This window comes from Pantherophis guttatus, chromosome 3, assembly GCF_059756535.1.
Source record: "Pantherophis guttatus breed Tessera chromosome 3, ASM5975653v1, whole genome shotgun sequence".
Lineage (NCBI taxonomy): Eukaryota > Metazoa > Chordata > Lepidosauria > Squamata > Colubridae > Pantherophis > Pantherophis guttatus.
This window is the reverse complement of record NC_142065.1, coordinates 145,744,735-145,772,189: the sequence shown is the minus strand read 5'-3', so window position 1 is coordinate 145,772,189 and position 27,455 is coordinate 145,744,735. Positions and strand designations below refer to the sequence as shown.

General features: G+C 39.9%; 1 protein-coding gene across 5 annotated transcripts in view; it reads left to right on the top strand.

The window, feature by feature from the left end:
- Positions 1 to 27,455, top strand: part of RREB1 (ras responsive element binding protein 1) — a 163,031-nt gene that overhangs the window by 106,514 nt on the left and 29,062 nt on the right. For all 5 annotated transcript variants that reach the window (XM_087890300.1, XM_087890299.1, XM_034429099.3 and 2 more), the window contains 2 exons: positions 21,987 to 22,131; positions 23,098 to 23,234. In XM_087890300.1, the coding sequence (XP_087746426.1) occupies positions 21,987 to 22,131; positions 23,098 to 23,234 (282 nt within the window). The remainder of the gene's footprint in view (positions 1 to 21,986; positions 22,132 to 23,097; positions 23,235 to 27,455) is intronic.

Sequence of the window (27,455 nt, the reverse complement as noted above, 5' to 3'; positions counted from 1 at the left end):
ACCCCTTAGGCATGGAAATCAACTGGATGCCCTTGGGCCACTCCCTCCCTCTCAGCACTAAATCAACATAAAGTTGTGTGACAAGCTGACTCAAAAACAACCCCCTTGTTGCATCACACATTGATAAGCTTTATTATAAGATCAAGGCAGCACTGTGCAAAGCAAGCAAAGCCAACAATTATGTAGGACAAGCTTAATTTTTTAGTACAAAAAATAGCTATATTTTTCTTGCTGCTCCATAAAACATTTGCCTGTGGATGGGATGCCTGGTTTGTTACAACAGAGATGCCTATTGCGTTGTCTTTTTATGGTTAATGGTAGCTTTGGGTAAAAGTGGGGTTTAAATAAGGAGTCTCATAAACTGTTAACCACTTGTGTGGTCTATATTAATACTGTATCTTGGGCCTCTCATGAAAGGTAAGCTTCAAAAACACAATTGTTACAGGCACTAAGTATACAACAGAAATGAAAACTTTGCAAGATTCTCCATTTTATGGTATATAACAAATAACAAATTCAAAACTAAGTATTTTAGTATTTTTTTTAACAGTGATTTTAGAACTGAAGATATTTTTACAAGTGAAATGTTTGGTGTATGTTTGTTACGGTAGAATGATGTAGTAGGGCAAAGCCTACTGAAATCTCCATTGCACAGCTATTGGCTAAAAAGAAGATAGATAACTTCAACTTCTCATTAATCTGCTTCCTCTAGTGGGGAAGATCAGTGGGGTCTGCAAACTTGGCAACTTTAAGACTTGTACTTATTTGAAATTTGAAAAATACTGCTGCAGAGGAACATGGTTTGGTGAAGGAATATGCAAAACGTTGTGTATATGCACAGACACTGGTATTTCTTTTTCCATACTTTGCTGGCATGTTTTCAATTGTGACTACTCATAGATATGTACATCTTGTACATATCTACGGACTATTTCCCAAGGTACAAAACCTGACATCTTTCTGCTAAGAAAGCATAAGCAGACATTTTTGAATCGGACTAAGACTCTATCAAATTCAACTCCCCCTCCATCCCTCCAGTGGTGGTCAGCCTAGTAAGGCAGAAGTATCTTCTGTTTGTCCAGTTACCTGATAATCAGAGTTGTACTGCTCTGCTCTTCACAAGGACATTCTGTTCAGCTTCACAAGACTAATAACTATTGTTGACAAATTTGTCTAGTCTTTTCTAAAGCTGCCTAAGGTCACCCTTATTGTGTACTCTTTCAGAAAGCAAATTGCAGTGCTGCAGCTATTCCAATTTAACACATTGGTACTGATCTAAAAAACCCTAAATGATTTTGAACCAAGTTCTCAATAGAAGTGATACATCTGCATATATTTGCCTTTGCCTTAAAATAAGCATCCTAGACTCTATTCTTTGGCTGGGTTGTGACAAGAGTTAGACTGATGAATGCCAGGGATAAGGTCATTTTTCAGATTGGCTGCATGGTCCTAGAATATCCTCTTAAAGGCAGTCCATCTATCTCTTCTCTCTAATCGTCCTTGGCAGTTAATTTTCCCGCATTTGAGATGCTTAGAAACTTTTTTATTTGCTAATCTTTAATTCTTTTTTTTTAATCGTTTAAAGGGCGCTTAACTGATTTGCTGTAGCTCCCCTTAGTAAAGGGAGATTATAAAATCTGCAAAATAATACTTGTTCTCTGATTACATCTAACAACCTTGTGACAAATTCTAGCTTGACAAAGCATTTCAATGAATGTCCTCCTACTTCTGTTTTAGCTCTGTCGAAATGAACTGCAGGCTTAAGAGATTCAAGGGAGGCAGTCCTGTTGACGAGTAACAAGTAGTGTAGCTCAAGAGACAGCATGTATGAAATTTATGTTGGCAACACTTGAGCATGCTTCTCCTTTGCAGGGCGGCAGAATCACGTAACTCAAAATATTTATATTTGATCCCTGAAGCAAGCCTGGCCGAACAGGTTTTTGAAGTGCTTGCTAACTTGCTTGACATATCAAGCCATTCATGTTGGAATTTAGGTGTCCATTGCACTATGCATTTCTTGATCGTATGGGAGGAATTAGGCAATATTCTGCAAGGCAATGATTCCTGTTTAGGAAAATGTGGATTGTGAGTAGTATATAGGTTAAAAACTATTTCCTATGTTGCTTTTCCCATCTCTGTGTGACCATCTCTTAGATACCTGCTAAATAAAAGAGGTAGCTTAAAGATGAGAATGCAGTTACCCTTCTAATTTCCTAGCCAGATTGAATATTCAGTGAGGTCCTTTCACTGTTCTAACTTACTGAGATGTAGAGTGAATTTTCTAAATTGACCTCCCTACCTTCCATCTGTTAAGCCTTGGAGGGCTTGTGCTGTACAGGATCAATCAGGTTCAGAATGCAAATTTACAGAAGATGTCCATTGACAAAAGTTAGGTTTTTGTTTTTTTACCGAGGATGCATTTTGTTCCTTTGTCAAAAACGAATGGCAGAAGATCTCTCCCCTGAAAAAGCAGTGTCAAGCAAAGGAGGGGCCTTTTCACGATATTCTATGTTGAATTATATCTGGAAGAGTCTGTTTGTCTTGGTGCACTTTTAAGGAAACATCTTGAAATTACATTTCCTAAATGGCATTTTATAGTATCTTCGTGTGCACGTTTCAGATTATATTTTTCTCCAGTTTCAGTTGCAGCTTGGAACTGATTGATTTACAGCAGGGGTGTTCAACCTTGGCAACTTTAATACTTGTGGATTTCAACTCCACAAGATGGCCAGCTAGGGAATTCTGGGAATTGAAGTCCACAAGTTTTAAAGTTGGACCCCTCTGGTTTACAGATTGAAGATACTTTTTTTTGACGATACAGGTAGTCCTCGACTTATAACAGTTCATTTAGTGACTATTGAAGGTTACAACAGCAGTGAACAAAGTGACTTATGACTGTTTTTCACATTTACAACCGTTGCAGCATCCCCATGTTCACATGATCAAAATTCAGACGCTTGGCAACTGATTCATACTTATGACAGTTGTATTGTCCCGGAGTCACATCATCAACTTTTGTGACTTTCTATCAAGCAAAGACAATGGGGAATCCAGATTCACTTAACAACTGTGGCAGGAAAGATAATAAAATAGGGCAAAACTCACTTAACAAATCTCTCACTTGACAACATAAATTGTAATCATAAGTCTACCTGTACTTTCCTTTTTCTCAGGAAGTCACCAGAGTTGGTGTTAATTTTGGGCATTCCAGCTGCTAAGAGTGGCAAGATCTACATGTTAGGATCACAAATAATCGTTGGTTTTATGTCCACTTGTTCTATACAGTGATGCTGAAAAAATGGACATATGACCTATCCTCCAGATTTTGGCCATTGCAGTACCTCTGCAGTTATGTGATCACAGTCTGAGTGCTTGAGAGCCTGGCTCATTATTATAACATTGCAGGGAGATATTTGGGATCTTCCCTGGCTTCCAACAAGGAAAATCAATGGGAAAGCTACCAGGGAAGGTCACGGGTCATTCCCACTTCTTTTCTTGCCCGCAGGACCCTTTCAGCCCTCCCAGGCTTTTTCCCAATTCACACCAGTCCCTTCAGGCTTTCACTGGCCCACTCCAACCCTCCCTTTCACACACCCCCACTGCAACCTTGTCTCCCTCTTCTTTCTGCCTAATGACTTATATATCCTGTGATTACAAAGGCAACTGGGATTGCCGTTGCTAAGCAATGCAGCACATTTTAGAGTACATCACTTAGGGATGGCAATCCCAATTGCTGTCGTAACCCGAGGACTACCTGTACCTTAATTACATGTGTCCCATAGTTCAGAGTACTTTTCAATCTGATCCCTATACATGCAATACGATATTGGGTACTTCTGGTTCACGTCTTCATTAATTTCCCGATCATTATGGAACAGCAGAAAGTTGTGATTAGTATCTTCTTTCCGATAGGCAAAATAATAAGCTGTTCTGTTTGAAACAAACAAAGCAAGAAATCTTCTAATCTAATTCTGAGAAGTCTCTTTCCAATTCAGAAGAATTATTCCGAGTTTCTGCTGAGTTAAATGAGTGACCTTTTCTTATTTAAGGCACTTAAAATCTCCCAATGTTTTCAAACCTACCCTATATTGTAAAGTGAGACCATCCTGTTCAGGTTGATAGAAATATCAATATTTGGGGGAAAAAAGCTTTAGTTTGTGCTGGGAGAAGAAAAGGGCTGTACAACGCACTGAAAAAAAGAGGCACCACAAGGGAAAAACTAGTTGCCAGGTAAACAAAATTGATTTTATGATGGAATACAGGAAGTCCTCAATTTACAACCACAATTGAGCCCCAAATTACTATTGTTAAGTAAGTGGTTGTTAGGTGAGTTTTGCCCCATTTTACAGCCTTTTTCTGCCACAGTCATTAAGTGAATCACTGCAGTTGTTAATTGAATCTGACTTCCCCATTTGTTTTGCTTGTTTGGAGCCAGCTGGGAAGGTTACAAATAGTGATCACATGATCCTAGGCCAGGGGTCTGCAACCTTAAATACTCAAAGAGCCATTTGGACCCGTTTCCCACAGAAAAGAAAACACTGGGAGCCATAAAACCTCGGTGGGTGTGGCCAACTCGACATCACTCACTTTCACCAGTCACATGACCCCCTCCCCCAGCCATGCCTACCCAGCTGGTCATTAAGGCAGAGAACCAGTTGTTAAAAAACAACGGGAACCACAAAACCTTTTGACATCTCTCTCTCCCCCCCCCCCTTCTCCCGCCTCTCCGTATCTCTCTGTCTCCCCCGGCTGCTTCTCCATCCCCTGCCGTCGCCCTTACCTTCTCAGGCCAGGTGAGGAGTGACTGGGAGGGGAGGGCGAGGGGTGGAGCCAGCCAGTGGTGGGATCATCCAACAGGGAGCCACAGCAGAGGGCCCAAAGAGCCGCATGCGGCTCCGGAGCAGCAGGTTGAAGACACCTGTCCTAGGATATGCATGCCGGGGGAGCAAGTGCACGAATTTTGATCACATGACCATGGAGATGCTACAACAGTTATAAGCATGAAAATCGGTCATAAGTCATTGTTTTCAATTCCTTGTAACTTTGAATGGTCACTAAGCAAATGGTTGTAAATAGACAACTAACTGTCTGTTAGTTTAAAGACGTTTATGCACAAGGGTCCTTTCTTTGCTAGTGCTGCTGCTGGAGGGGAGATATATTTAATAGTAGAAATTGGTTATTATGAGATAAGCTCTTCTTGGTGGTGGCCCCTTTTCTATAGAATGTTATTCCCACAGAAGTACAATTGGCCCCCAGTTGTCTTTTTCAAAAGACATAAAATGTGGTTTTGTCATTGGTTTTTTATGTAGTGGATTTTTAAATATCGCAAGCTGACTCGAGTCACCTATGTGTAAGTTGGGCAGCTATATAAATTTCTTTAATAAATAAATACTTGAACCTGCCTTATTTATGTCATATTCGATCTCTGATCTGTATGTCAGCTATCAAACTCAACTACCTTGGTACCCATCGTTAATTGGTTCCGGGAGGCATGATGAGTACCAAAAATGTTGAAACATATTTTTCCTGTAAGGAAAAATGTAGTGAGTCACAAGGCAGATGACACCGATGACTTCTAGTTTGGAATAAGGTGGCTTTTAAAAATCAAAGCAATAGTTTTGATTGTTTTTGCTTGGAAGTCACCAAGTAACCAAAAAAACCCAAGTATTCAGCTGCCACCACCATGGAGTGATTGGATGCTTTGTTAGACTGCAAATAAAAGCCGATGAGAAGCTGCACTGGATTCCCAAACCCTTAGAACAAGAAAATGTGCATCATTTAACATTATTTTGTACTCCTGATATCAGTGGTATCTTTCCATCATGATACTATATTAAATTGTCCCAGAGGCTTTGGCCGTACATTAACAGGCCATTAATGAGAAGGTGTGGAAATCTGTTAACTTGCAGGTAGCAGAGTGAGGTCCTTCTGGGGATTACTGACTGTCAGCCAGGATAAAATGTACAATACTGCATACGCATCTGTCAAAACTGCTATCAGCTGTGGATAAAGATACTAGGTTTTACTTAGAAAAAGTGCTTTTCAAAAATCACTCTGTTTTGCAGTGAGGAGGGAGACTGGGATATCTCACGTTCCTTCTCTCGACTAGCTGGAATACTTCCTCACTGTGCATATTTTCAAGCACCATTTGTGTCCTGTTTTGTGGTTGGTGGCTTACTAGTCCCATTTACAAAAACTCTGCCAATCTAAAATGGAATGAGTGAGGTTGTGGATGCAGGTTTTAACATGCATTTTAATAAAGTGCTGCCATATTGAACCAGTTTCTTTTCTGTTTTAGATTTCTTTCAAAGAAATAAGTCCTTCACATGCAACGGGGGTGTCAAACTCGATTTCATTGAGGGCCGCATCAGGGTTGTGTTTGACCTTGGGGGGGCAGTGGGGGGAGCATGGCCAGCATGACGTCATTCGTGTCAGAGGATACCTGTGGTGGCCCAAGCGCTCTGCCAGCGAAAATGGGCTCTCAAGCTCCATTTTCAGCTGTGACAGCCTCCTGCAACCCTCTGCTAGTGAAAACGGAGCTTGAGGGGCCACATGTGGCCCTCCTGAGCTCTGTTTTTGCTGGTAGAGGCACCACGGGCCGGTCCTTTGTTGTTTCCAGGGCGGGCCCGCGGGCCCTATCTAAACGTCCTGTGGGCCGAATTCGGCCCCCAGGCCTGGAGTTTGACACCCCTGACATACAATGATGTTCTGAAGATGGTACTGTTAACAACAGATATATCTTGCTCATCTTTTTCAACTGATTTTCTTTCTTAATATTGAGCATCATATATTCAGGGTCACAGCCTACTGTGAAGTTTTTCTTTGGGCTGCTGCATTGCAGTGAGTGGGAATAACCCAAGAATTAAAATATGTTCTTAGGTTGCTCCCTTTCATTTCAGTGGGACTTCTACAGAGGAATTTCCTTGTGCGTGTTCTGCTCTTGGGTTTCTGTTGAATTACTCAGTGTTGCCATCCTGCTTCCAAGAAATTAATTTTGGTTATTACATCAATTCTAGAGAACTGAGCTTGAACAAATTAGCATTTAATAGGGGGTTCTGTGTGCTTCACATGGGATGCTTGTCACACTGTAGGTTGGCTGATGCACAGCTATTTATCTCTTTTCATATTGCTTGTTATCCTTTTTTCTTACGTCTTATTAAATGAATGGTCTCTTTGCTTTGGAGTACTTAGTGTTAGAGATTTGTTTCAGACTTCATAGGGAGGAGTAGGTCCAGAAGTGAAGGATCTTGCCGTGTCTGTAACAGAGAATATTGATTTTTCCATCACATTCCTGCTTGCTTTGGTATTTTTAGAGAATTTTTATTTGATCACCGTGAGATTTTTTAATCTGATCATGGTTTGGCTGTGCTGGAGCTAGAGGAAAACCCGTAAAGTAGGGCTGTGCACACTTCAAAAATGATTTGGAAGTACCGTAGCCTTTTGAACTTTCTATAAACACAGCACCTCTCTATTTACGAAAGCAGCTGGTCTTTCTCCAGGTTACTGAAGAAGCCTGAAAACAAGATGTGCCTTCTCTAATTATAATAGGTCAGCTGCTTATAGCAGCCACATCTTTTTCCAGGCTCGTACAAGCAGCCTGTAAAAACAAATTGGCTGCCTTGGTGAATAGCAGAGATTTTATTCTGCTATATAAGCTGTACTCATGTTAAGTTCAACCATTTCTTCTAGAAGATCATCCTCCTAGGTCAAAACATGCAGTGTAATTTACTAGTCAGAAATTTGAAAGCGGGGAAGGTATTAGCTGAAGGGATTCTGCTGCCAATGTTAAGAATTTTGGCAGCTATTCTTTTCCCAGAATGGGTACAAGCAGATGGATGATGATGATGATATCTTTATGCTATCCATCATTATGTTGGATGCATGTAGTTTTATACTCGGAGCAGATTTTGCTTATAGGCTTATTTCTCAGTTCTGTACAGGTAATCCTCGATTTAAAAAGGTAAAGGTTCCTCTCGCACATATGTGCTAGTCGTTCCCGACTCTAGGGGGCAGTGCTCATCTCTGTTTCAAAGCCGAAGAGCCAGCGCTGTCCGAAGACGTCTCTATGGTCATGTGGCCGGCATGACTAAATGCCGAAGGCGCACAGAACGCTGTTACCTTCCCACCAAAGGTGGTCCCTATTTTTCTACTTGCATTTTTCACGTGCTTTCGAACTGCTAGGTTGGCAGAAGCTGGGACAAATAATGGGAGCTCACTCCGTTACATGGCATTAGGGATTAAAACTGCTGAACTGCCAACCTTTCTGATCGACAAGCTCAGCTTCTTAGCCACTGAGCCACTGCGGCTCACATACTTACCGCAGTTCATTTAATGACTCTTCCAAGTTACAACGGCACTGGAAAAAGTGACTTAAGACCATTTTTCACACTTATGACACATGACCATCCCCATGGTCACATGATCAAAATTTAGACACTTGGCAACTGTCTCATATTTGTGATGGTTCCAGTGTCCCCGGGGGGGGGGGGTTCACTTCCCCTTTTGCGACCTTCTGACAAGTAAAGTTAAATGGGGAAGCCAGATTCACTTAACAAATGGGTTACTAATTTAACAACTGTAATGACTCACTTAACAATTGTGGCAAGAAAGTTGATAAAATGGGGCAAAACCCACTTAGCAAATGTCTCTTAACCACATAAATTTTGGGCTCAGTTGTGGTCGTAAGTCAAGGACTACCTGTATAGAGAAATTCCTGGACTTATATAACCTCCTTTCAAAGATTCCTAGATTTGATGTCTGATATCTTTCACTTGTTGGTTACTTGAATCTTTTAACTGAGAAAACTTCTGCTTGAGATGCTGAGAAAATCATCTGACCTGATACAGGGGAATTTTCTCAGCACCTTGTGTTTCATATTCGATCTGAGAGATGGGGAAAATCTGTTTGCATATAGAAAACTGTATGTGCTAGGAAGGGGTGTGACATCATGAGAATCTCACAGCATGCACAGACTGGCCTTTTGTTATTTCAGCGCAAGCTTTTACTTGCACCTTTAACAGTTTCAGTTGTGTAAACTACTCTTTTTTTTTTTCTTTCAAAATTGCTCCATTCTGGCCCACATTACATCTTCCAAGGGTTTTGATCTTAAATCTGAATATTGATTATTTGCAAGTGAGTGATGGTATGTATCTGCTAAAGTAGGGTCAGAGAAGGCAGTAATGGAAAATCCAGATATGGAATAAAAATGAAATGATTTTGGCATTTGAATGGGTGCACTAACCCAAGTACAGAGCATGTGAATAGCTGCAAGGCAGTTGGTGTTCATTTCAGGCTCTTCTCATCAGAATCCTAACAATGTCAGTTTACAGTTTTCAAGGTTGTAGAGATAAGCTTGCAGGCCTGGTGCTGATTTCAGATGAAAAGCGGAGCACACTAGTAAAGATGCACAAATATCCTCTGGTCCTTTTTAAATAGACAACCAAGTCCAGCTAATCTAAATTCCTTTTCTAAGGGTAGCATGTTTTGCTTGACATTTTACTGACACTTTTTTGGGGGTGGGTTTTTTTTTCATTTTTTCCTCTCAGAAATTCACTTTCATCATGGCTTTTCGTTTGATCTCATTTAAAGAAGACATTTTTGGAAAAAGATTATATTATTCACCAGTTATCATCAGTACTCTGAACATATTTACAACTGATGCTCCAATTTATTTTCTATTTGATTGTTTTTATATCCTTTATGTGCCTTTCCTTAGTGATGTGTGTGTATCTATGTTCATGGAGGGGAGAGAGGGGCTGGCCAACTTGATAAGGGGTCATCAGATTGGGATTTGAATATTCTGAATATTCTATAATGTAACACCTTGAGTATTATACTACACTGATCCTACATTAGCATCAAAACTATATTTAGCGTGAAATATACAAGTATGTTAACTGTTGTTTATGATTACTTTGGCACTTCCCTTATTAAGTTATTATTTGTTTATTTATTTATTTATTTATTTATTTATTTATTTATTTATTTATTTATTTATTTAATTGGATTTATATGCTGCCCTATCTCCGCAGGACTCAGGGCAGCTCACAACAATAATAAGTTATCCCAGTTTTCTGTAAGTTAAAATTTCTTAGATTGTGCGCTGTGCTTGAGAGCCTTATATTTTGTCCTTTTCCCTTTTCAGCACTTTATTCATAGCATAATTTTTGTGGTTTGCATTTCTCCACCACTTTTTAAAATCCAGCTTCAAACATTAGGTGCAGGCCTGTTTGGTAAAAATCTGCCGATTTGCATGTGCTTAAAGAACATTGCCCCAAGTAAGCATACTTTGATTCATAAATTTGATCTTTCTAATTACAGTAGGTTATATTCCCTTTGTCTTCAAATTCACCCCTGAAGAGATGGAATGTCAGTGGGATAATTTGCGGGGGTGGGGTGGGGGAAGGGGAGCACAGGCATATTACATGCAACTATTTCATCTGTCTATCATTACATCATTCCTTCCCTAATACTTTTCCTATTTTTCATAGTGGTATGGACAGGTGGCGAATGGATGTCATTTGCATTACCAGTGCCTATTGCTTATTATCCTCATAGGAATGACAGTCTGGGAAGGAAAAAGTTGCTTGCTGCAGGTTGCTTATAGCATCAAGCAAATATTTGGAACTTTTAGATATGTTAGACTACATCAGACTACAGACTACAAGTCTCAGTTGATGGTTAGTAATGCTAGTCCAGCACTTCTGAAGAGGTTTGGGTTGGGAATAATTGCTCTCAACAATGTCCATTTGATAAAAGGTTGAATCATTTGACTATAGATGTTTGTCTTGACTTTATGTGAGATGGTTAAAGGCTTGGCTGAAGCACAAAAATCAACCAGGAATAAGTGAGAAAACCGCAAACAAACCAGATATTCTGGTTCTTACTACACAGGAAAGTTTGCAATGAGTTAGCCAACAAGAAACTCTGATGTCCTGCAGTAGAATAATATACTCATTATTTCTTCAGTCCAATCCACATATCATGCTAATAAGCAAATCACATTAAACAGATGTAGTAGTGCAGAATGTTTCTGTAAGCAACAAGTGAGCAATTCAAAGCATGCCAAAATCCTTAGTTCTTGTTGACCATCTCACCGCTTCCTGCACAGTTATCATTAAATGCTTAGAGAGGCTGTTGGGCACAACACTGAATTTATTCTGTCTCCTGTGAACATAGGAGCCAGCTGCCTAACACATGGGCTAGAGCAGGGGTCACCAACCTTTTGGACCTCAGGGACCACTAAGTTCATAATTTTAAATCCTGCGGACCACTAATACAATATGCCTAATGATCGGCTGGGTGGGCGTGGCTAGGTGGTCATGTGGCTGGGTGGGCGTGGCCAAGTCAATGTCACTCACGTCGAGGGATGCCTCGCCAGCCTCTACTCACCCCTCCCCTCCCAGCCACTCCTTGCCTCCCTGTCGGGGCTCCTTAGGGCCCCAACAGGAAGCAGTTGTTGGAGCTAAGCAGCCACCACAAGAAAGAGTTGGCAAAACAGCTCAGTTCAAATTGGATCTGACAGAGAAGGAGGCTCAGTAGAAGCACCTCGCTGAGGACTACAAGCATAGGCTTTCCAAGCAGAGGGAAAACCTGTGGGAGTGCAAGGCCAGATACAGGCGCCTGGAGGCTCAGCAGGCTGAGATGGTCAGCCAGTTCCAGGCCATGAGGCAGTCCCACTGGAACAAGGTCCTCCGGCTCTTCACCACCAGCAGCACTTCCCTCCAGCCATCGCCCAAAGTCCTGCACCAGGAGGCTGAAGCAGACCCCAAGTTGGAATTTCTGTCCCTCTCTGACCTACACAAGAAGACCCTGAAGGGGGAGACTCCCTGCAGCAACTCAAACTTTCATTGCACGTATCCAGCCCAGGGGCCGTAGTTTGAGGACCTCTGATTTAGTGCAATATAAAAAATGCAAATAATTTTTCTGCAGACCACCAAAATTTTCTCGTGGACCACATTGTTACCACAAAGCAGAACTGGTTGGATATGATGATGGTGGTGGTGGGGAGACATTGGAGTTGATCCTTTATCTAGTATCCAAGTGAAACAGCAACAGCTACCAAAACGAGCGTGCCAACTGGATTTTCCATCCTTCCCTTGTCAAATGTTGTACTTCCTTGACAAGCATAGTCGTAAAAATTGCTTTCTACCTGTAGACTGCTAGACAGTTTTTTCCCCCTCTTCACCGCCAATAAAATCTTTTAACTACAAGAGTTTTATTTGATTGCAGCTGTTTGCGTAAGGTGATACGTAAAAAAGAAGCTGCAGCAGGTTACAATGAGCAGAACAAAAGAAAAAAGAGTGAAATCTGGAATGGGGAAAGATGTCCAAAGCAGACTAGTAAGGAAAGCTGTTCTTGATGGTAGGGAATGCTAGCTGATTGGGGAGGACAATAGAGCATTCTGCATAAGGGCAGGGCTGGCTGACAGTTTCATAAAGAGAATCAGCACAGCATTTACTGTGTTACCCATAACACAGTTGATTGGAAAATGTTACTTGGTTTTTAAAAAAACAGGGAATTCAATTTTGTGAGCTCAAAAGTAGGTATACTTGTGCACTACAAAGATTGATAAATTGTTTTACAAGAATGTGTAATTTTTAAGAAAAAGAATACCAGATGTAAAAGGAACGTATATGGAATGCCCGGTAGAATTTGGAAATACTGTCCTAAAGACCATGTGAGCTGGAAACCAGAAAAAACAACAACAAAAACCTGCTGAAATATCAGAAAATACCAGAATACTTCAAGCCCTTTTCCAGCAGAGAGTTGCAGATTCCACGATCACTACAGTATGTGACTATTTTTTAGTGGCATGATTTAAAAATTTGTTGTTGTTGAGTTAAACTCTAAATAGCTATGGTAGACTTAAGGACATAGTCCTGCTACCCACATAGGTCTTGTCCTCTTCGGAAGTGGTATCATTGCATCATTTCCACTCCCTCTCTGGGGCTGAAAAAAGTATGTGAAAAATGCTTGCTGTTGTTCTGCCCCAGCAACGGATCCCAAAGAACACAGCACACACAAACTCTGAACAAAACTTAGTTTACTCAAATAACACAGTTTTAGCAAATGCCGGCTGTTAATAAAGCGTTCTTAACAGCCTGCCAGAATTCCACAGATAAGATATTCAGAGTCTTCCTGGAGTTAGCAGAAAGCCCAGAAACCAGGTTTGCAGAGACATCCCAACGCGATGATTAGCAAACTAAAGTTGTTTCCTGCAGCTTGTTACCAGCTGTGTACTTTCTTAAATAGGCTAAGGGAGTGGCCAATTAGCCCCAAGCCTTACTCTCGAGGAGACCTCCTCCTGAGGAACCACTCCTGCCTTTTGGCAGCTCTGCGTGCCCGTGCATTGAGAAGAGGCTCCTTCTCTTCATCCTCTTCACTTAAAGGAGCCTCTGGAGGTTCTGAAGGCCCTGACTGAATCCCTGCCTCTGGCACCACCTCTTCTTCAGCCTCCTCGCTGTCCGACTCGAGCGCCGGCTGCACAGGCTGCTGGCGCAGCACCACACCAGCCTCCTCGTCGTCAGGATCGGCAGCAATCTGTGCAGGCCGCTGGTGGGCCACAACAGCTGGAGGGGGAAAATTTACTTTAGTCTTTCCATTGAACAAAATGTGGATGGGGAAGAGGTGTTTGTGTGTGTGTGTAGGTGCGTGCGTGCATGTGTGCGCCTCTCTCTGGTGCTGTTTGAAACCTTTCAAGGTAGAGACTTTACTGGTTTTGACCCCATGTCATTGGGACTTTTTTCTTTGTAGCCCATTGAGGCCAGGAAGCCTTCAGTGTAAGGTATCTCCATCTGAGAGAGGGCTTGAAATACAGTTTTGCTTAGGGTCAATTCTGTACTCCTTTTCCCTGCTTATCATGTGCAAGCCGACATGCATTGATTATTTTCCTCTGGTTGCAGTTTTGTTTTAAATGTGTCCTGCAATTTCCCCAGATCTATGGACTCATCTGTGTTTTTTTTAATGCTTCAGCATTGACGTTTTGACTTAGTGAATATTAGGATTCCCCATAAATCTTGGGAACAAGGGAATTTTCTGTAAACATTGCAAATCAATGTGTCAGGTTCAGTTAGTGCTTGCCTCTTAACATGGGTGGGGTGGGAGGCGACTGGCTCAGAAATTCTGGCAATTGAAGTCCACAAGTCATAAAAGAGGTGTCGTTCCCCACCCCTGCTGTAGACCAATTCCTGAAATTCTCGGCTATAATTATGCTGGCTGGGGAATTCTGGGAATCGAAGGCTACACATCTGAAATCACCAAGGTTAGAAAGATTTCTCTGTGGCAGCTGTAAAAAGGACAGACTCCCTTATGTAAATGACCAGCAGAGATAGAAGGATGTTTGATTCTATCAGTTCTCTCCTGAACTGATGTGTAAATTAGCCCCAAAGAAGTACCGCATCTATAATCAAAACCAAAAATCTGGATAATAATTTTGTTGGCGGGGGTATTATTATTTTAACCAACAGCTTTTAGTTAACCCGCAGTTCCTTTGGGGGAGGGGGGAGGTATGCTAAGGCTGCTCCAGTTTTCTCACTCAGAATCATTTTCTTTCTAATTTGGTGACATTTGTTTTATTTCCAACTCCCATTAATTATGAGCCAAAGCAAGAATACTTAGCTCATTCTCTTAAACCCAAAATTCAAAGGCCAGAATCTATTTCAAGAAAGAATATTTTAAGTGTGTATGCGTGTGTGTATTGTGTAATCACCAGGGTTCTCCTCTCACCTGGAAGCCCTGAAGGAAGATGATTAGGATGCTTTTACATTGTAGAGTGTGGTAAAGTGCAGTAAAGAAGTTGGAAAATGCCTTTTTTGCTAAAAGAATGAATCAGGAGATCCTAGTAGATTTGACTGTGTAAAACAGCACTCCACCCCCAAATTTGAGCACTTAAATCCATGAGGTACTTGCTACACATTTTGGCTTTCTAGAGACATACTGTAAAAAGTTCTTGCCACTCACTTCCCTTCTCCTCATATGCAGAGTCTCATATACTCTTCTGGTTTTTTATAGCAATAGCACTTAGCTATTATATACACTTAGCACTTAGACTTATATACTTATATATATTCACAGTTCTTTACAGCCCTCTCTAAGCAGTTTACAGAGTCAGCATATTGCCCCCAACAATCTGGGTCCTCATTTTACCCACTTTGGAAGGATGGAAGGCTGAGTCATCCTTGAGCCTAGTGAGAATTGAACTGCCGAAATGCTGGCAGTCGGCAGAATTAGCCTGCAATACTGCATTCTAACCACTGTGCCACCATGGCTCTTATGTTCTAAGAAACAAAGTTTCCATGAATATGACTTCTGACAGGTAGTCCTCAACTTATGGCCACAATTGAGGCTAAAATTTCTCTTGCTAAGCGAGACAGATGTTAAATGAGTTCTTTTGTCACAGTTGTGAATTACTGCAGTTATTAAGTTAGTAACATGGTTGTTAAGTGAATCTGACTTCCCCATAGGCTGCCTGTCAGAAGTTTGAAAAAAAATCATCACATGATCTTTGGACACTGCAACCGTCATAAATATTTGGCAAGCTCCCAAATTTTGATCATATGACCATGGGGATGCAGCAACAGTCATAAGTCTGAAAAATAGACTTTAAAAAATATAAGTCTCTTTTTCCAGTGCCTTTGTAACTTTGAACAGTCACTAAACGAATGGTTGTAAGTCAAGAACTTCCTGTACTGCTATAAAATCAGAAGGATTTGGGTGTGATTTAATACTCTGTTACAAAAGTTCTCAGACATAGGTGAATAATTTTGGGAGTAGCTCCCTTTCCTTTGAAAGTTTGGGCCTGCAAAGTGGGTACAACCATATACAATTGTTTTTTATTTTTAACAGTGGGTTTCAAATTTTTTTACTACCAGTTCTGTGGGTGTGGCTTAGTGGGCATGGTATGGCTTGGTGGGTGTGGCTTGGTGGGTGTGGCAGGGGAACGATACTGTAAAATCTCCATTTCCTCCAATCAGCTGGGATTTGGGAGGCAGAGAATAGATGGGGGTAGGGCCAGTCAGAATTTTTACTACTGGTTCTCGGAACTACTCAAAATTTCTGCTACTGGTTCTCCAGAACTGGTCAGAATCTGCTGAAACCCACCTCTGAGTGACATGATTATTAACACAGTTTTAAAATGGCAAGAAATAGTGCTGGTTTTAGCCAGGGGTGAAATCCAGCCGGTTCTGACAAGTTCTGGAGAACCGGTAGCAGAAATTTTGAGTAATTCCGAGAACTGACAAATGCCACCTCTGGCTGGCCCCAGAATGGGGTGGGAATGGAGATTTTGCAATATCCTTCTCCCAGAAGTGGGAAGGGAATGTGGATTTTGCAATATCCTTCCCTTGCCACGCCCACAGAACCGGTAGTAAAAAAAATTGGATTTCACCACTGGTTTTAGCAATTATGGTCAGAAGAGAATTGAGCACAAAAGGGAATGTGGGGACTAAAGATCATTTTTCTCTCCTTTCCCACACAAGGAGCTGGTTTGAAGATGGTCCAGCGGACAGCAGCCATTTTTACCTCATAATAAATAAGTGTACTAAGTTCTTAGCATTAAAATACATGTGCAGAAGTAGAAAGAATGATTTGATGAAAGATTCATGGAGGATAAATTTATCAATGGCTGCTAGTCATAATAGCTATATTACTCCTGACCTTTGAGACAATATGCTTTTCAGCATAATTGCTGCAGACTCCCCTTGGGAGAATACTATTGTATTTATGTCCTGCTGGTAGACATCATAGGCCTCTGGTGGGCCACTGTGGAAACAGGATACTGGGTTAAATAGGTCTTTGGGCTGATTCAGCAGGGCCTTTCTTATGGTTTGACAGATGTGAAAATAAACTCGCATGTGAACAATAACCTCCAAACTGGTCACACCTTTGGTTTATATGAAACTCTTTGAAATAATTAATTCTTGTGGTAAAAGTAATTTTATTTTAAAGCCATCTTATTTCAAAGCGACAAGTGTTCTTATTCAGACTTACTGGAAGAGATGGGGGAACTTCCTGGAGTTTCCATCAATTTTTAATAGGTTTGTCTCCATTTAGAACTGTAGAAAGTTCTACTTATTACTTGTTTTTCATTGCAGTTATTTTTCGTGCTTTGTAAGGAAAGCATGCACATTATGTTATGCTAAGGGCAGAGATGGAGAAGCAAGACATTTTTGATATGTGCTACGGATGCTGAAAGCCTACCTCATTGTGATGAATTGACAGAATAATAAGAGTTGCAAGGGACCTTGGAGGTCTTCTAGTCCAACCTTGCTCAAGCAGGAAACCCTATACCATTTCAGACAAATTGTCCAATCTCTTCTTAAAAACCTCCAGTGTTGGAACACCTATAACTTTTGGAGGCAAGCTGTTTCATTGATTAATTGTTCTAACTATCAGGAAACTTCTCCTTAGTTCTAGGTTGGTTTTCTCTTTGATTAGTTTCCATTCATTGCTTCTTGTCATTCCTTCAGGTGCTTTGGAGAATAGGTTGACTCCCTCTTCTTTGTGGCAGCCCCTCAAATATTGGAACACTGCTATCATATCACCCTTAGTCCTTCTTTTAATTAAACTAGACATACCCAACTTCTGCTAGTATTCTTCATATGGTTTAGCCTCCAGTTCCCTAATTGTCTTGGTTGGTCTTCTCTGCACTCTTTCTGGCATCTCACATCTTTTTTTATATCGTGGCAATCAAAACTGGATGCAATTTTCCAAGTGTGGTCTTACCAAGGCATCATAATGTGGTACTAACACTTCATGTGATCTTGATTTTACCACTCTGTTAATGCAGTCTAGGGCTGCATTGGCTTTTTTAGCAGCAGCAACATACTTCTGGCTCATATTTAAGTGATTGTCCACTAGGACTCCAAGATCCCTCTTGCAGTTACTACTATTGAACCAGGTCCCACCTAGTCTATACCTGTGCATTTGGGTTTTCTTGCCTAAATGTAAAACCTTATTTTTCTTAATCACATAATTTATAGAAGTACAATTGAGATGTGCTTCTGTAAATTATTTGTATTATGTATTTCTAATATACTTGACAAATATGACTCTTTTATTACCTCATAATAAATTATTTTGGAGCATCTTTCCTGTGATAATAAGTAGTTCTTAGACCAGGTGGATGACTTTAGACTCTGGGGTTACACAAAGCTACAAGAAGCTTTGAATAAAATTCCAAGAGTCCCTTCTGAACTGTTATCTATATATATAAAAGCGAAAACCAGTCACGCCGTAATCATGAAATCTCCAGAACCATAAAGCCTACAAACTTGAAATTTGGCACGTATGTTCCTCTTGGCTTCTAGGTGCTCACTAAGAAAGGATTTTTCTAAATGACCATCAGAGCATTAGTATTTCCTATATTATTATTAACACGCTCTGATGCTAAGGAGTTCTACTCCACCTCCCCCCCCCCCGAAAAGAAATCTGTCCCAAATGCAAAACACAAGCAGAGGACAGGAGTTTCACTTTCAGTTTTACTTTCATAGCAGGAAGCAGCTTTATACAGAACACTTGAGCTAAGCCATGGCCAGGCTCCTTCCTGTCTCCTTCTTGTTCACACAGCAAATACTATTTCACTTTCCAAATATCCCTCTGATGTTAAGGAGTTCTACTCCCCCTCCCCACCTGAAAAGAAATCTGTTCCAAATGCAAAACACAAGCAGAAGAGAAGAGTTTCACTTTTAGTTTTACTTTCACAGCAGCAAGCAGCTTTACTACAGAACAATTGAGCTAAACCACACCCAGCCTCCTTCCTGTCTCCTTCTTGCTCACACAGCAAATACTGTTTGAGTTTCCAAACACCCCTCAACTCTCTCACACACTGATAGGTTGCTAGTCAGATGAATACTGATGGATGCTGCGGGCTGGGACATTCTACTCCCCCTCCCCCCCCCCCCGTTCCAACTGCCAGTTGCATTATATTAACACAATCTGATGCTATGGAGTTACACATTCTACATTAAGTTTCAGGCTGTAAGTGTCAATTTATCAAGCCCGAGCACATAGTTTCATATCGAAGCACGGGCGTCCAGCTGGTTAAATGTATTGGAAGTTTACTCTGCATTAAATCAATGAAATCAAATGCCATGTTTTTTGTTTATAATTGCCTCCAACATGGCACTCAAAAGGCAAAGGCATTTGCCCTCACCCCCAAATATATAGCCCTATTTTATGCACTCAGGTTCAAATTCTTGCATTTGAAATTACTATAAGGCTAGGTTTCCTGATAAACCATGTTCCTTTATCACCGCCTGAGCATACAAATTTAGATAAACAGGATCATCTCTATTTCTCAGGACAATAATTAATTTGTATATTAAACATTTACAACACATTCAATTTAAGTAGTTGCTGGAATGAAATACAATAATAACCATGTAAAAACAAACCACGATAAAAACAATAACATCACAGTATAGCTTAAATCGACAACTGATTTACTGTAAACTGCTGGTGACTTCAAGTTGATCTGCGGTCACTAAGACAAGTCAGAATTAAAATTAATATTTTCGGTCAGCACCGAAATGAAATAATGTTGGTGTTAGACTGGCTTCAGAATGTGCTATACCCACGGTGTTAGAGATCACACACAATATATTTTAGTAGTGTTTGAGGTAACCTGGCAACATTAATCACAATGTCTTAACAGAGTTATTAGTCTTTTATTGGTTCATATTTAAAGTGCTGTGAGATACTTACACTGCTGTCCCACTGGAAATGAATTAAATTGTGTCTATTGGGATTCAGGCCTTCTGTGAAAAGAGAAGAGCAAATATGAAAAAGTAGGATTGTAATTCTATAAATGTCTGTTCCAAAGTAAATCCCTTTGAGTTTAATTGGACTTTATGAGTATCGGAATGTATCTTATTTTCATTTAAACTGTATTTTCTAAACCCTTCTCCTGAATTTCTCCAGAAAATGTTAATTTTCATTTGTCATTACATAAAAATGATTACACTGATTAAAAACATACATAGGAACATACTGTTTAATTATAGTGCCTTATTAGGTATATTACCATGGCCACTTCAGCAGCTAAAATATGTCAGTTGTTTGTGGCTTTTTTATGCTGCTTGTCAAGTTTGAAGAAGCGGAAGTCATCTAAAACTTATTATCTAAGATTCTAGCATACTTTTGTGATGCAGAAATGTAAAGTGAAGGAGTAGAAAAAATGCCATGTTTTATGCTGTTTGTACTTTAATTATCTTTTTGTACTTTAATTTACTTAGTATTGCTGGTCAATTCATTTCTTCCTTATTTGAAAGAAAAAAAAATATCCTGCCTTGCCAAAATTATAAATAAATTTAGTTGCAAGTACAAATCCAAAGCCAGCAAGTGGGGAGTGGGGGGTGGGGAGGGGGAAGAGGGAAGAATCTGGTTTACAGCAGATGTATTATATATTTTGGTAAAAAAAAAAAAAGGAAAGTAAAACAATAGTTTATACTTTGCGGAATAAATTTCAAATATGGAAATAGATAATTTTCTTAAATTTCAATAATATACTTAAGTGAATAGGCTTCTCTTCTGTATTCCTAATAGGATTAAATGATACCATCTCTTTATCATCTGAATTTTTCTCTTTGGTGTTACTTAGTTAATAGTCGGAGCCTGGGTATTCAGTTAACTATGTGAAACTCTCCATGAGAAAATCTCAATGCTGCAGAGATTATTAGCTCTCTTTTGATACAATCTTGGTCAGTGTGGTTGAATGTCCTGTCTGCCTATTTTTCCCCCCCATCCCATATAATCAGGTTTGGGTCCAGGTGGAAAATTCAATTATATCCCTACCCTCAATTACCCTCCTCCAAGTCCCCCCCACCCACTTTCCTATAGTACTCCCACCCTCCCACTTCCTTAGTCCGTTCTGTTAAGTCCCTTCTTCAATCTCCTTTAGTTCTGGGAAACTGGATCTACACATTTAGAATTAGGAGTTTCTCTTTAAAAAATGGCAGATTGATAATTCTGCTGACATCATTTTCAAATGGATGGTTTCTCCCTCCTAGTTTATTTAAATTTAAATTGAAATGTATGTACCTAATAAGGATAAGTTTTATACACCAGCATTTTTCAGTTTAAGATTGCCTATGAATTCTGAGCTTGCTTTATCAGTTGCATTGTTTATTTATCTATTTATTAAATCAGTACCAGTATGTCCCAGGAGAAGCAGCCCGTGGCTGTACTGAATCGGTTTCATGAAAAGTAAGCACTCACTGTATTGCTTGGATGCATCTGGATTTGTTTAAAGTCATTATTGCTGAGCTGATTGAACTTTACTAAATGCAGCCTGGACTTTTTTTTTTTTTTTTTTTGGCTGCTCTCTTGTTGGCATGAATATTTCCATTTGCCTCAGTGGAGACCCAGAATCTCAGTGGAGACCCAGAAGTATTTTGGGACACCCCACAGAGCCATAATGGAACAAGCTTTCTTCAACTCAGACTGTATGAGACAACATACAGGCAACCACCCTGACCAAATGTCTCTCCTTTTCTCTTGCACCTCAGTTTCTGGGACAAATGACTTGACACATCGTTAAAAAATGGGGAAGTTAAAACAGGGAAAAGATGCTTTAGTGAGTCAGTTAACAGCTGTGGGTTTTGCACTGACTACATCCTGTGTTCCGAAATGAGGGCTCATAATAAAATACTTTCAGATCATGAAGGATTAAAGATACTAGTGGCTCTCTTAGGAGTGGTAGTTGGAAAATGTGGCCTCAGTTTAGCCCCAGAGTTCTTTTGTTGTCTTTGGCTTGTCAGATAATGTGCTCTTTTGTATACTTCTGATATCTTAAATTGATGTTGAAAAGCTTAGTAACTAGCATATTAAAAAAAAAAGAATCAACTCTTATTCTTATGATTGAGTTTCCTTAAACAAGAAATTGGCTTCTTTCCAAGTCTAACTTTGATTTGAGCTACTTTCCAGTTCAGGACCTGTAACGAACATCTTCTTTTTTGCCTTCTCACTCTTTTCCCACCTGACTTTAGACATATGAAAATCCACGAGAAGGATGCGACGGGTGCCACAAGTACAACCCCTGCCTCTCCACTGAAACGCAGGCGCTTGTCCACCAAACGAAAACTCAGTCATGAAACCGAGGCCGACAAGGAAGAGCAGAGTCCAGCAAAGAAGGTCCTCTAGCAAAAAAAAAAATCCCGCTGGTTGCTTAAAATGAGAGATTATGAATTCAGTTAATCACTTAAAAATGGAAAGAAGGCGAAGTATAATAGATACACAATAACTAGTTTATAATTTGAGACACACAGCATGCTTTAGAAGTTGTGCATACTTCTTATGAAAGTATTATGCAGTATTTTGGATAAAGATATATACTTAATAAAGTAACTAGTCAGGACCAGAAATAAAAACATTGTGGGTTTTTCTTCAGCTCCTTTAGTTCCCAGCCAACAGAAGATGTTGTGTCTATTTATCTATGCTGATCTCCATTATTTACCTCTAGGACTGATGTTAAATAAATGATAGTGTATAAATAGTGTAACTTTGGATTGTCTCCAAAGATTCAGGATAAAATATTAGTGAAAACACCTTCTCTGTCAACATGGCAACTTCAAACGATGTTTTGAGTTCTGTATTTTGATTCTTTGTATTTATTATTATTATTTGGAATAATTACATTACTATACTGGATTTGTTTTGAGTGAGTGACAATTGATTGTAATCAAATTGTTTTGCCTGATAACCTTGAGAAATGAAATAATTTCCTCCATATGTTCATATTCTGTGTGATGTGGAATACCTCTTAAAGAAGGGATAAAGGGAGTGGAATGAGAGAAATATCCAAACAGGTCAAAAGAGCTAGTTAAACTAAATTGCTTTTGTAAGGAAACATTCACATTCCTTAATGTTGAGGACTTTCTTTTTTTAAAAAAATGGCTCTCCAAATATAAAAAGAAATTCCTGGTTAAATTTTGGATTTATCTTTATTGATCCATATAGTCCCTTTTTGTAACATTTAGCCAAGGGATAAAGTAGTGAATTATTTACCAGCTGAAATGTATTAGTTACCAGAAAATGTTACCTGAATTGCAGCCTGGGTTTGAAAATTTCTCTTTTTTTAAAATTTTTTACCATGAACAGGTTGTGGAGGAACCACAAAATGGTGAAGCTGAAAAAAGGGCTGATGAAATTTATCGATGTCCAGTCTGTTTCAAAGAATTCTCCTGCAAGTTTGGGCTGGAAACCCACATGGAAGTACATCCAGATACCTCATTGAGGTAAGAAGAGTGCCGCGAGATAATTTGTGAAACACAAGATACTTCAAGTTGATGTCACGTGCAGCAAATTTGAGTCACATTTGAACTCTAAAGCAGGGGTCCAACCTTGTCAACTTTAAGACTTGTGGACTTCAACTCCCAGAATTCCTCAGCCAGCAAGCTGGTTGGAGACCCCTGCTCTAAAGGGGCTTGTTTCTAATGAAATGGGCTCTGCAGGCATTTTTTAGCATTATTATGAAACTTCATTGCTGTTACCATTACTTTTACTATCTTCATGACAAAATAAAATACATCTTGGGAGGCAATATTTTGGCCTACAACATCTTACAGTTGCCTAGTTTGGGAAACAGTGGTTTGGAATGTGTGATCTTTGTGCAATCAGGTTCCTGTGAATGCACTAATCTGTTCTCATTTCTATTCTACATGCTACTGTTGCACTCAAATTATACTGTGGTGCAAGGCTGGGAATTAATCTAGCATAGAGTATCAATCAGTAGTTGAGACACAGGTCTAAGATGTGCCTTGCAGTAAGTCTCTTTGTGGACATGCCACAAAGACCTCGGTTCAGAGACCGAGTTCCCATAACATTGTAAAGGTAAAGGTAAAGGTTCCCCTCGCACATATGTGCTAGTCGTTTCCAACTCTAGGGGGCGGTGCTCGTCTCCATGGTCATGTGGCTGGCATGACTAAACGCCAAAGGCGCATTGTACATTGTGCTAAAAGTGAGATTGGGCAGTTTGAAGTTCAGATGTTGTAGGAACTTAGCTGTTCTTTTAGCAGGCCATATGAACCAACATGTCACACGTTATGATTTAGCAGTTTGTGCCTAAGCTGTTATGTGAATGTGGTAATTGTGTTCTGTTACTGTTTGATTTTGCATGGAATGTGAACTTCATAACTTGTAGCATTGTATAATTCTTCTAAGTTTCCACTTTCTAGGGTTTTTTTTTGTTAAGTTGGCTCTTAACAAAAAAAATGAAGGAATTCTCCCATTTGAAAGTGCTCATATGTGTATGCTGATATATACTGTATGTCCTGTGTGTGTACGCTTCCTGTATAGAAGCGCCTTTTCCTGAAAACTAATTACTTTAGCTCTTTTGATAAAGTTAATGAAATGAAATAGATCAGCATTATTGGCATAGTAAATCTGATGTTGAAGGGATAGCAGGCCCATAGTAATTTATTTTTAATTGCATCATTCTATGAAGCCTCCCAAAATATTTTTGGCAGAATAAGTCCTTGGGATTCAAGTGCACACAGGATTATTGTGCAAATAAATAAGGTCTGAGGAAGGGTTGCTAGTCCTGCCTTTGAAACTGTGCAAAGAGAGGCTGTAAGTGACCAGGTGGATTCAAACCTATTCTGCTACTGTCAGATTAGCAAGTGAATAGGAAGGGGGTGATCAGTCTGATACTTGGCGAGTGAGCAATACACCAACGTCTTTTGAATGTAAATGTATGATCTCAAAACACATGCATTGACTGGGTGAGAAACTTCTCTTTTGAGGGGGTGGCCAGCCTCTTTTGATGATGTGACACCTTTAAATTATGCATTTTTGATAATTACGGCTAAGGGCAGCCCTCTCCATGAGTGCTGTGTGTGTCTGTATGCAAAATAATAGGGTCCTTTGTTGCATTGACAATTGGCTGCAAATGAGGCGCTTACCCTAGAATTTACTCTTCAGGTCTAAACTCTTGTCCTATTGAAACAACCTGGAGCTAGCCACACTGGCTAGTTAGGGCAGGGTAACTCTGACTGATGTCTTCTAGGGACCATCATCATCACTAGGAGATGGGCACAACACTGCCCTTTTCATCCTGGCTTCCCTCCTGCTAGGATTAGTTAAGACTCTAGTTTTCTCTTCAGTCAGGCCAGCCAGCAGGGCTCCAGCTATTTTGGTGCATTTATATAGGAGCGATGATATAATTAGCCGAACTGGGAAATGCCACATGGCCAATAGGGAAAAACAAGCAGTCTTTCACATGTTGGATTTTTCTCTTCTGAAACTGCCCCGTGCCTAGTTTGGTTTTCCTACTGAAGCTATAAATGTTACTTCCCCTCAGCATTCAACAGCTTCAGCAGTAACAAAACTAAATTACTCAAAAAGGCTTTTTGATGAATGAGGATTTAAATCATAGAATCAAGATTAAAGCCACTAAGACCATCCTGTGTAAGTGGATGACTGTCTAGCAACTGTTTTAGCACAACCAGCAAAGAGGAACGTATTACTTTTCCGGTAATTTGTTCCATTGTTAAACTTCATTTGCCAATAGAAAGGGGTTTTTTTCCCTAATGTTCAGTTGGAATCTCCCTTCAATTTAAATCCATTATTCCGTATTGTCTATTTTTTAAGCAATGGAAATTAAGTCCACAAGTCTTAAAGTTGACAAAGTTGGAGACCCCTGCTCTAAAGGGGCCTGTTTTTAATGTAATGGGCTCTGTAGCAGTGGTGAAATCCAACTTTTTTTTACTACCGGTTCTGTGGGCGTGGCTTGGTGGGCATGGCAGGGGAAGGATACTGCAAAATCTCCATTCCTACTCCAGTCTGGGGCCAGCCAGAGGTGGTATTTGCAAGTTCTCCGAACTACTCAAAATTTCTGCTACCAGTTCTCCAGAACCTGTCAGAACCTGCTGGATTTCACCCCTGCTCTACAGGCATTTATTAGCAATATAGCATTGATTTTCTTCTGTGTGATATCCTTTTAGGCAGACTCCTAAATTCCATTTACACACACACGCGCACACACACACACATCCAATTCATTTTCCTCCTATTTTCCCCCTAACAACCCTGTGAGGTGTGTTGGCTGAGAGAGAGTGACTGGCCCAAAATCACCAGCTGGCTTTCATGGCTAAGGTGAAACTTGAACTCACTTTTACCTAAAAGGATGTTGCATAGAACAAGATCGGTACTTGGGATACCATATTCTTGTTCTCTGTTCATCCTTGTTGCTTTCTTTGAAGCTATTTCAATTTTATTGAATGCTCCTTAAAGTGTAGTGCCGGGATCTGGAAACCTGAAGTGAGATCTGACCAATGTTAGAAGTATTTTGTCCTGTGGTTTGGAAATTACACATCAGTTGATATAGTTTAAAATTGCGGTTTTCTTTCTTTCTTTCTTTCTTTCTTTCTTTCTTTCTTTCTTTCTTTCTTTCTTTCTTTCTTTCTCTCTCTCTCTCTCTCTCTCTCTCTCTCTCTCTCTCTCTCTCTCTCTCTCTCTGTGTGTGTGTGTGTGCTGTGTGTGTGTGTGTGTCTGTCTGTCTCTCTTTCTGCCATCTCACAATGCTGAGTCATACTGATTTTTCACCCAGCTCCTACTCAGAAAACTTCTTCACACCTAATATTGCTTAACTTGGTATCCTCTATCATATTCCTGTTCAAATTATTTCAGGCCTCTACATGCATTACTTTTAGATTTGTCTTTTAAAAATTTCATTCAAATTTTCAGCCTTTTCTCTACCTTATCAAGTTGATTTCTGAATTGTATTTTTGTCTTCTTAGGGTATTAGACATCCCCTCCACTTTTGTATCATTTGCAAATTTGATAAGCATTTGCTTTACCTCATTCAGTTCCTTAATAAAAACTTGTTCAAGAATTCAGGGTCCATGATTGAATCTTAACACTCCACTCATTTGATGAAGAAGAAGTACTCTTTAAATATGATTTTCAAACCCACCTATATGATCAGTTTTGTTTCATGTGATTTAGTGTGCCTTTAACCAGTCTGCTAGTCAGTATGTCATGAGACACTTTATTAAAGTGCTTTGCTGAAATTAAGATTTGTCTACAGCAGTCTGGTAAAGTAAGATTGGTTGTTGTTAACAAGCCCATGTTGACTTCTGGTAATTGTTACATTGTTTTTTAAAGCACACCAAGATCATTCTCTTTGTGGTCTGCTTTATAATCTTCCCAGGCATCAGGGCTCTGTAGGTCTTTGGATTTTCATTTTCGACCTCCATTGCCTGGTACTTCACCCCTTCTGGATTTCTGGAATTTAATACACAAAAGTTTGGCCAAATCCTGGGGGTACCCCAGGTTGCAATCCAAACTGTTCTACTTAAGTAAGTTGTTCCCTATCTGTGTTTCTGTCAGTCTCAGCCTTCAGTCCAGCTCCTTCATTCTTCTTTTCAAAGTTGCCTAGGAGAATAGAAATCCTCTTGTGACAACTGAACAAAAATACAAGTTAGTTTCATTCTTGGGCAGTTGATTGGAGGTTTGTC